The sequence below is a fragment of the Diorhabda carinulata genome, chromosome 12 (assembly GCF_026250575.1).
Source record: "Diorhabda carinulata isolate Delta chromosome 12, icDioCari1.1, whole genome shotgun sequence".
Lineage (NCBI taxonomy): Eukaryota > Metazoa > Arthropoda > Insecta > Coleoptera > Chrysomelidae > Diorhabda > Diorhabda carinulata.
The window spans coordinates 6216562-6227271 of NC_079471.1; the positions used below are offsets into that span (position 1 = coordinate 6216562).

The 10710-nt window shown below is 28.9% G+C and overlaps 2 protein-coding genes across 4 annotated transcripts; both read right to left on the reverse strand.

Moving 5' to 3' along the window:
- Nucleotides 1–499: 499 nt before the first annotated feature.
- LOC130899923 (1-acylglycerol-3-phosphate O-acyltransferase ABHD5) lies at nucleotides 500–8122 on the reverse strand. 3 transcript variants are annotated; one of them, XM_057810112.1, is made up of 7 exons: nucleotides 7684–8122; nucleotides 7538–7617; nucleotides 6917–7123; nucleotides 5369–5689; nucleotides 4025–4139; nucleotides 3720–3906; nucleotides 500–2612 (listed from the first exon to the last, which is right to left on the reverse strand). In XM_057810112.1, exons 1-7 carry the CDS (start codon nucleotides 7773–7775, stop codon nucleotides 2460–2462), a joined length of 1155 nt encoding a protein of 384 aa, XP_057666095.1. In that variant the 5' UTR covers nucleotides 7776–8122; the 3' UTR covers nucleotides 500–2459. The 3 variants fall into 3 exon arrangements, with proteins under 3 accessions (XP_057666095.1, XP_057666097.1, XP_057666096.1); XM_057810114.1 differs by having other exon boundaries at nucleotides 8095–8119; XM_057810113.1 differs by having other exon boundaries at nucleotides 7866–8106.
- Nucleotides 8123–9903: 1781 nt separating this feature from the next.
- Nucleotides 9904–10596, reverse strand: LOC130899928 (ragulator complex protein LAMTOR2 homolog). The gene is made up of 2 exons (XM_057810121.1): nucleotides 10425–10596; nucleotides 9904–10340 (listed from the first exon to the last, which is right to left on the reverse strand). The coding sequence occupies exons 1-2, from the start codon at nucleotides 10490–10492 to the stop codon at nucleotides 10016–10018; spliced, it is 393 nt and encodes a 130-aa protein (XP_057666104.1). The 5' UTR covers nucleotides 10493–10596; the 3' UTR covers nucleotides 9904–10015.
- Between the last annotated feature and the right edge of the window lie 114 nt (nucleotides 10597–10710).

Below are 10710 nucleotides of genomic sequence, written 5' to 3' on the forward strand. Positions count from 1 at the left end.
TACTACACGGTCTATGTAAGTGTTCGTAACAAAGGGGGAGTCGGTGTAAGATGGTTCCACATGATTTTTCTGGATGATCTTTCCACGTTTTGCTTTTTTCAATCTTTCTATTAGTGACTTATTCCAACGTTTCTTTCAAACTTCCATTTCCTGTGTAAAAAATCACATGGTGTCTATAGTCAAAAGAAAAGAGAAAACTTTGAAACGTTTTAAATGTGAATTTAAAAGTATTGAATTAATTTTTCCTCTCAACTTCAACATGATAATAATTTGAATAAAATTTGAACTTTTTTTAAAAATAATAGATAGAAAATATTAATATTTATAATTGATAATCATTTTTGTATCAGAAATATAAATTTTTAAATACTGTATACAGATTTTGATATAACCTATTGTATTTAATTTAAGATGAATAGCACAAAGGCTACTACAAGTACAATAATGCAACAAATTATGTATGTAGGCACTAGATTGTGCTGGAACTAAAAGAAAAACATAGTTTTTAGAAAGTTTATTTTAATTATTTTATCACAGCCCGTCACTCCAATGTTAACAAAAAATAACAACTATTTTAATAACAAATCAATTATTAATGTTAATAGTATATTAAATAAACTAACTCTTCCCTTGGATTAGTGTGAGAGACATCCTCAAAAACAATTAAAAACATATAAGTAGATATTTAAAAAAAACTGATTCTTTTTCTTTATTATAACTACATTAATTAAATAGAGCACACTGTAATCTAGAAGTTTATATAATCAATATATTACAAAAATCTTTTTTTTTTCGAAATATTTCACTGAAAGACTTGACGAAATACTGTATAATTTTTATACAGAATTTATTATAAATCCATTGTCTTAATTCATTCAGAAATATACTTCTATGCAAATTTTAAAATATAAACTAATAATTATCAAATTATGTGTATGTCATATATACTCATAAACATATTTGAATTTAGCTGCTGGTAAATCTGCTTTAACAGATGTTTATGATAGTTCATTCAACGGAATTCAACAATTCAACGGAAAGTTGAATTTTTTGGTCGACTACAAACATCCACGATGATTTCGTTTGTTTTTTATTCGAATGTGTCCAATATATTACACTTTCTCTTTTTATATTTGAAAACTCTAACAACTTTATATAACACATCAATCTATTACAAGTGAAAACTAGTTTTAAAAAATCTTAACGAATCTATTATTCAAAATTGTTCCTAAGTTATAATAAACTTGAATTATAAAAATGTTATTAATATTTTTCTTTATAATATTCTTTGTTAATTTTGTTGTAACTTAAAAATAAAATGTTATTTGTATTTGCAACACAAAGCACCTATTTTTATAGAGTTTATTTTACGTTTAGTGCAGTGTTTCTCAGAGCCCCATAGAGAAGAAATTTGACTGTTAAGGGGAGCTATAATTTGGCTTGACGAGACCAACTAGGTATTTGGCGTCGTCAAATAAACGCGGCGGACGACAGAGTCCGTGGGGAACCCCGGACGTTTTGGAATCTATACACTTCTATAGTGTTTCACAGGATTCAGTTTGAGTTAATTTGAAATATGTGTCCAAAAAAAGTTTTGTAAAACCTCGCTGATTAAATAAATTGTATAGTTATAATTGGAAAGAATGTAGTATTTACTATAACTTTGGAAGCATAAGGTTACAGAAAATTTGGACAGGAGGAAAAATATTTTGCCGTGGCAGTGTATTGAATGTGTTTTATAGTGATTTCTTATATATGTGAATATAGAAAATTATGTACGTTACATAGGGAGCCTAGGGATTTTAGAAAGGCTAAGGTATGGTACAAAAAAGGTTGGGAAACACTGTTAACTATAATCATTATGCTGTGTTAATGTTATTTGTTTTTTTTTTAATTCTACCTACTGCTAGAGTGAGAATTAAAATGACAGCGAAAAGAAACCATCTCAAACTCTATTAGTAATCCCATTACTCGTACATCCACTGGTGCATCTAATTTGAAAATTATTGAAATAATTGAAAAATATCAGAAGATATTTGGAAAAGGGAAAAAAACATAAGAGAGAAAATAAAAAGTTTCGTGAAAAGGTTCACAAATATGCAAAAAAGCTCTTCAAATATTTAGGAGTACATGTGGATTGCAGACTTAGCTGGGTCAACTATTCATGTACCAACTGCTACCCCCTCAGGGCACTAAATATAAGACAAAAATTCTCATTTGCGGACATTTGTCCCATTCATTGTTTACAAATTGGATGAAGATGCACTCCTAAGTGCTGTATAATAATATAGAAATTAATGAACAAAATAAATTTTGACAAAGTAGTTAGTACCTCACAAAGAAGTTATGGAGTTATGACAATCAGTTTTTCTGTAAATTTTATTATTTAATTACCTAATAAGTTGCGAAATAACAAAATAAATCATGTCAAGGTCTCTTAAAACAAAAGATATACGTGACTATTGGCTGTCACTTTCAGGTTTATCCGATTCAGTTCTACTTAACTGAATTGCTAATGTTGGATTTTCCATATAGGTACAAGCTTCAAGAACAATTTGGTTAAAAGCTTCTGGCTTATCAGCATACACATGATGACCAGCGCCAGTTACTACCTGAAATTAGAAATCTCTAAATTAACATAAGAAGAAATATAGTTGATTACCTATTATATCAATCGACTAGTACCATATAAAATATGTCTTTATTTGGATCTAGAAAATCCAAAAATCATCCACTATAATAATTTTTTTTTAAAAAATCTTTGGTTTCCAAAAAAATTACGGAAATAAAAAAAAACTTATGTTAGTTTCAGGGGTTTGAATGCGTAAACTTCCACTCAAAATTGACCTTTTCGCACATATTATCCTTTGTATTTTTTCATCTTACTACTTTGACGATTCTTAGTGCATAACAATTAATATTAATAAAGAAAAAGTTGCTTTTAAAACAATTCATGTGTAGATATTTACTATATAAATGTTTTTACATAACTTTTTCCAAATTTTTTTATGCTTGTGTAAATGTAACAAAAAAAAGTATGAAAATCATTTGAAACGCTGCAAAAAATTTATGAATGATTATATTCAAACAAAGATTTTTTTCAATTCATTGAAACAGCATGATTTTTGGTGATGGTCAGGAGCCAAAAACGACGAGACCATGATAGAATGAAATTGCCTTGCATATCAAAGTATCAGCAGCCATGCTCACTCGCTTTGCTCGTTGCATGGCTAACGTTACCAACCTAACCTAACCTACCTTACCAACAGAGTCAGGGTGCACTTATGGGTACTTTGCCACTACCGTTTCTGTAAAAATATGAACATCCAATTTGATGGTCATAAATCTAAAGTTTAACCTCAATGGTATATATATTAAAACGATTCTTAAAATAAAAAATGTATTGTTTACTCTAGGTTTACATAGGAATTGTAACTTATACGAATGTTTGAGGCGAACAATTGCAACCAATTTGTTCTCAATTTGAGTAAAAATGTTTTTGGCAAAATATTATCTAGAGACCCGACAATTTTATTACCTACTCAATTAGTTCAGAAAAAAGTGGATAAGTGGATTGCCCTAAAATCAGTTTAAAAAATCCCATACTCTTAGAATGGAAGAGGATTTCTCCTCTGACAAATTACAATTAAGTAGTGGTGTAATCAATTGAGATTTTCAATTTTTCACATTGTTTATAATGTATTGAACAAGATACTTACTTGTAATCTAACAACAGATTGTTTTCGTTTGTTTTTAATAATTTCTCCTGCAGAATTATCAATCCAACTTCGAGATCCATATAAAAGAGTTATGGGTATTGACGGATCCAGTTTATCTATTCTATTTACCATTGGATTTTTCGCCCAACCAAAATCTGCCATCATAGCGTGATAAGCGCCTTCACCGCTAAAAAACGACATTAGTTATGAAACAATGTAAAAAACACAATTTCAGTTAATAATTCAGTATTGTTCTTTTTAAATCCATATTATCTGGTGTTAAATTTTCTAAAAATAAAACTTGCCTGGGATATTGACAGTTGCATTGGTAAATATAATCTGGAATGAGACTAGCATCTTCAAGTGCAGCAGCATACTTTTTTGATATATCTGGTCTTATTGTGTTTATAAACCAAGGTCCTAAAAATAAATCAAAATTTCAATTATATAAAAAAGCAATTAGCAAAGATCATTTATGTCTCTCAAACTATTTTCCAAGTAAAATAATTTCAAATTTAAATAAAATTACAAATATTTTCTCTAAGATGATACAAAAACTAAAATCTATGAGTTAGTACTACTACCAATGCTGATCTATTGTTGGGAACCAACAGATTGAAGCAGAAAATAACAGCGTGTGAAATGAGAGTACTGAAAAAATAAGGAATGACACAATTAGACATGAATCAAACATAGCGAGTGTGGATAAAAAAATTAAACTTATTATAAACCTATTATATTTAACTAAATTAAAATTAAACGACAGTTGAGGTGGTTTGGACAGATAGTGAGAGTGAAGGAGGACATATGTACAATTTTCTCTAGCAAATTTGAAGAAAAAAACTGTATTAAAGAAAAAATAATGTTTTTAGAAATCCAAGCTTTTAATAAATACACCTATTTTAGAATCTACTCGATTTAAAATGACAGTTAACGTCTAAACTTATCTCCATATTACTAGTGAGTTTCCGAGTACATATATTGAAAAATGTTATTTGTGGTCGAGAAGAATCTCTCTTAGCATTGGCACTGATTGTCTATTTGATGTAGGTAGGAGATACATAGTTTCAAGAACACGGCATAATCTATTACAGTGATGTAAATAACGTAAAGAACCATAAAAGATGACAATGAAAGGAATATTGCATGTGCAGACCTCACATATTATTTTTTGAAATTATTCACAAAAGAGATTTTATAATATTAACATCTGCCATCCAGCTAGTAGAAAACAAAAGCAAATAGAAAATGATGACAAAGTACAAAATAATCATGTACATATGAATCAACACAAATTTGATAAGATAAACAAATCATTTTTAATTCAACAGTATCGTTTTTTATCAAAAAATTTATCAAATTAGCCACATACATAAAATACACTTCTATGTTTTCATAATATTTCCACAGTAATTAATTCAATTTATTAATTACCTGATTTGAGAAATAGGAAACACAAGAATACTGATTGTCCTAAATCACAGTGAGATTAAAACATATTTAAATAAATCTTCAAACTTTTGAAACACATATATAAATTTACTCAAAATTTGTACTAAAATTGATTGTACAATATTTTAAACCTTTATTATTGGAATACCCAGTATACATAAACGGTCTTTTATTTATTAATAATATTAAATAATTACCTAATGGTCCCGCCACTCTTATTCCTGCTAATGGATTAAACGGTTTCATAATAGTAGCTACAGTTTTAATCCATAGAGGTACTTTTGTATATTCTTTTGGACGTTCCGGAAATCCCCACGGATCAGCAAGAATCAAATTTTTAACTCTACTAGGATAAGAAATGGCATATGAAGTTGCTAGAAATCCTCCCATGCTATGTCCGAGGAGAATAATTTCTTTTAGTTTTAATTCCTTGCGCCATTCTTCTATTGATTTTATCATTTGATTTTCAGCTTCTGTACATGATGTACTAAATTGTGGTCGACTGGAACGACCAAAACCTAAGAAATAAGTTGGTTTACAATAAAATATATTGATTCCGAGCTAAGCATGACTGAAACTGACTAATAATTGAAATAATATAGAAAGTAAAAGTATTCTATTATATTTTTTTTTAATTTATAATAAATGACAAAAATACAAGAACATCTAAATATAAGTTGGAGATACAGACACAGTTGTAGTCATATTTTCAATATGATTAGAGTTGTAACTGATAAAAAGAAGAGAATTTAGTAATGGAATTGTGATGTATAGTTAAAGTAATAGGTTAAATGTTCTTGCATTACTATTTATTGAAGCTGAACTAGTCCAAAAAATTAATTATGATGATATAATCGACGTTTTTGCGAAGACTGAAACCAGGAAAAAGAAAATATCAAAAAGGTCGAGCTTATGGAAAGGAACATAGGGCGCAGTAGCAAGCCTACATCCATAACTGAGAGTATTACAAAAAGTTTTTTTTATATTAATTTATACAATGGTATGTATATGTATTAGTGCATCTTACTGCACAAAATGAGGGTAAGTTTCTAAATTCATGCGACAAAATTCAGGAGGTGATTGCTCATATGACAATAATTAAGTTTCCATTTTTTTTTCTAAAATTTCAGTAAAGCTAGAAACTTGAAATTCTGTAATTTTCCTGCACCCACAAAGTACTAACAACAGGTATTTTTTCCCTATTCCTGTTACATTATACGGGGGTGAAATTAACAGCTCTTACTTAATTATTATGATTTGAATTAAATTTCACATCTTTATGGTTTTCAAATAAAATAAAGATTTCAACTTATAGTTAATCTTATTTCATAAGACTTCATCTTGAAAAAAAGTTTTGATACGCAATAAAGTAAGGGTTGCTAATTTCACTCCTGTATAATGTTAATCCTTTGCGAGGGCACGAAAATTATAGAAATTCAAGTTTGGAGCATTACTGAAAATTAAGGATAAAAAAAAATTTCAGTCACCACGTTTTAAGGGTGAGCTGAGGAAATTTTGTTGTAGGAAAGACCCATCTTAATTTCATACAAGCAATCACTTCCTGGATTTTATCGCATGAATTTAGAAACACCCTATATAAATAGTAATTTATCAATATATTTATTTTAATCAAATTGGTAGAGATATTTAACGAATATTTTTTTGATTAAATTATGATGCAAATTTGATTGAGATCTTAAAAACGTTTATGAAAAAAAAATAGATGCACAGAAATATTAAGTTACCTAATACGTCAAATGCATATACAGGTCTTGTAGCAGCAAATGCATCTAAATTTAGACACCATAATGCCACCCCTGATCCTAATCCATGAATTAGTACCAGTGGAGTCTTTTGAGACTGAGTATTAAGTGAAATTGTCCATATTTTATCAGCAGGTCCTACAACTGGGCCAACATCCACAAAAAAACCTTTATGAGGACTTTTAACAACTAAAATAGCAAAGAAAAATCATTTAGATTTTATAAAAATGAAGTATTAATTAAAGTATACTATAAAATGACTTTTATCTGTATCTCTAGCACTTAACAATGTTTATTTACATAATAACGATTTCAAATAACAATTTTGAATATTCAAGTTTTGTTTTGAGAAATATGGATAAAATAATTATCTGAATGAAAACATTTTTTTTTCTCAAAGCTTCTGTACATAATAGAATATAAGCAAAGTATGATTCATGCCATTGTTATTAAACAATATATTTTATACTATCTACAAATTTTTTAACTGTTGGAAATGGGTTGATTTAAATATTAAATTGAAGACACTGAAAATTTGATTCAGGAATTATTACAATCATTTACTTAGATAAATTCTAGCATTATTTCAAAGGCCTTACTTACTGCTAAGAATCCGTTTTTCTAGAGACCTCAACATACTTTCTGAGAATTTATTCCATGATAACCAATTAGGGCTAATCCAGCTAAATTAGAAATTTTTAATTATAGGTTAGATTTACATAATAGTACATACGTAAGTCAATAGTTACCTTAATACTGTAATGGCAATGCCATAATATACTTTTGATATTACATTTGAAAAAGGACTAAGCATTAAATAAAATAATCTACTAAATCTCATCTTCAACAAGTTTCAATAAAATTTGAATAAAAAATTATAAAAAAAACATTGAACATATTGTTGAATGTTAAATAATTAGTAAAATTTCACCTATTTTTATCAGAGTTTTCACTTTCAATTTTTTTTTCCAACATCTCGGGTACGTTTTATTTGTTTAGTCGATATAGATTTCTCTAATTGTACTTCAAGATGTTCATTTGATTTGGATAAGTAAATTAATGTAATTTTGATAACTAGTTGAAGATTAGCGCGTGTAAGAATTAGTCATTACGTTTTTGTTCTTTATCATTTATGAGTTGATAAATATAGAAAACATAACCTTTGAACCTTTGCCGTCCAATTATCGCAGATTAGGCAACATCCATTTCATATGATTATGGCTAAAATTCCATTAGTGGGCACTTAAAATAAACTTTTTACACTCAATTACCAGTAATTATTTATTCATCCTGTCCATTTTGCAAATTTTTACGCAGCGTACTGTAGTTCCTACATTTAATTTGTAATCCATTTCCTTGAGGACCCCTCTTTTATATATTTATTACGCTTGATTTCACTTGGGTGTTCATAATTTTTCTGGGTGATTGTCAGATTTTTTCATTTTTCTGTATAGTAGGTATTGTGGATTCTAGGACATACGTGATTATTATAGTCGGGTGACATGGGGAGAATTGAGAACTAGCGTAATAGATTCAACCAATCTGCGCTATTCCATATGCTAACGGAAAATAGGAATAATATTTGCATATATAATGGTAAATTATACTATGGACATTGTTTGAAATATATAAAGAAATAATGCTTGAAAAGGTGATTAATGCTAATGATATAGTATTATCATTATTTACTTGTGAATATCGCATCTATTTTCAGGTAGCATAGAAAATAGTTTTGAAGAATAGTGTGATTGCCTGTTTCTATTACGTTCGTTATATTTCGGAGTCTCTATCGTCCCCATGTGTCATCATCCTTAGTGCCATAAATGTTTTTTTGTGTCGGCTCTAAGTTAATTGTCCGTTGTCTATATATTGAAATAGATTGAAGGAATTTGTTTCGCCGGTCTTCTACCCGACCACAAATTAGTTTGATATTCAGTCTTATTAGAGTTCAAGACGTTTGAGCATGTAAAGTGAATTATTATTAAAAATAGCTTCGTGTTGGACAAATGCATTAGTATGGAATAGATTCGAAAGAACCGCTGAAACACAAAAACAGAAATGTCGTAATGGCAACGTATACAAATTGTCATGTACTATCAGTTTACAATTGCCGATCAAATTACTGATTTCATAATCTATCAGGAGTTGTAACCCACCATCTCCCTTTACGAGGACTTTTATTTTGTAGAAATAAATTCAAATCATAGTTGTTTGCAATCATCATAGCAGTTGCACACAACGTAATTTCTTTTTTAAGACTATTGGGCACTATTAAAATGCTCCATGATCATAGTCAAGTTAGTCCAAACCTGTGGAGCCAGTGTTAATTATTTTGTCGTTGGGAGTGGTTTCTTTCACGTTTTACCATCATCCCTTCCAATGGAAAAAGCTAGTTACCTAAAAAAAAGGGACCATGATAATTTAGAAACAGAATTATTTCAATAATTCACACACTTGTAAATCTACTTTTTATTTGAAAGAATTTCAATAAAACAAAGATCTAGATCATTAGAAAATCTGTTTTTGTACCTGCAAGGGTAGAATTTAGAAAACATTTATCCAAACTTTGATACAGCACTTCCTATTGCTCTGCCTACATTTGTGACACATTTTTTAGTGTGAAGAACTATTCAAGTCAAGAAAAGCGATATAATTAATGATTTTGAGGATTCAAAGCCCACAAAAATGTATTATATTGTTTAAATTTTTTTGACTGTAACAGTGAATAATAAGTTACTACTTATCCCTCAAGGGTAATAGAAAAAATATTTTTTTTCCACTACTTGCAGAATTTTTGATAATCTTAGTATTTTCTTTAAACGGCACAGTTGAGGTTTGTTTTCATTGTCTATAATTCTTCCTTCTGTTCTTCATCATCTCATCTAATTCACAGATTCATTATTATTCGAATTCCATTAAATATGTGAATAACTATTAGAAACTATCATTTATAGAACAATTAAGCACAATCGATCAATAATTATTTTAATGTATCATTTACAAGTAATGGAATAGATAATCTTACTTTTATTCAATATGTTAAATAAGTGGAGAATAAACGAATTAATTAAAAGCTAAGGTTCAACTTCTATCCTTTCGATATAAGGCAACTTGTTTTAGTGGGTCTTCTAAATATGAAGCCAAAGCCATGGCTTTTTGTTTTAAAATACCAAAACCAACAGATTTTTTTGCATACAAACAGAGTAGTACGCTGGCTACTTGAGTAATTGCTATTCGACCTTCTTGGCATTCCATGAGTACTATTTGGGGATGGTCTTCTCTAAAAACATTTCTTCCATTTCTTTCATAAGCACTCCAAATGTTGCTAGCTATTGCTGCAGTTACTCTAGCATCTTTATCTCCATAACCACTATAAGCCAATAAAGAGCCTTCTGCGTTTATCATTCTGAAAATAATAATTATTTAAGAAAAAGTACTTCATCAATAACTATGAAGAAAAAAACTTTGTTATAATATTTGGAAAATTTACAAAGTTGTTTGTACTCCTCCCGTATTTGCTTGGGCCAATACTTGAGACAATGCTCTTGGTTTTAACATATCTATTTATTTTTATTTGGTTATGCGTTTAATGATGTACTGGAAATCAAAACAAAAAAAAACTAGCCTTGATACTTGACATTGGTGATTGGTATATGTCAAATATAAACCCATAGATCAATGTATAAACCCACACAGAACCACAGAACAGAATATCTTGTTCCAATTCAGAACTTATCTTTTCTTACTCAGTAGTTCAATGTAGAAAACCATTATTA

Excerpts from the sequence above, each read along its gene's own strand:
- LOC130899928 (XM_057810121.1), bottom strand. The coding sequence starts at position 10,492 with ATGTTAAAACCAAGAGCATTGTCTCAAGTATTGGCCCAAGCAAATACG. Across the intron at positions 10,341-10,424 it reads GGAGGAGTACAAACAACTTT|AATGATAAACGCAGAAGGCT; the intron begins GTAAATTTTCCA and ends TATTATTTTCAG.
- LOC130899923 (XM_057810112.1), bottom strand. The coding sequence starts at position 7,775 with ATGAGATTTAGTAGATTATTTTATTTAATGCTTAGTCCTTTTTCAAAT. Across the intron at positions 7,618-7,683 it reads ATTGCCATTACAGTATTAAG|CTGGATTAGCCCTAATTGGT; the intron begins GTAACTATTGAC and ends TTTCTAATTTAG. Across the intron at positions 7,124-7,537 it reads AGAAAAACGGATTCTTAGCA|TTGTTAAAAGTCCTCATAAA; the intron begins GTAAGTAAGGCC and ends TTGCTATTTTAG.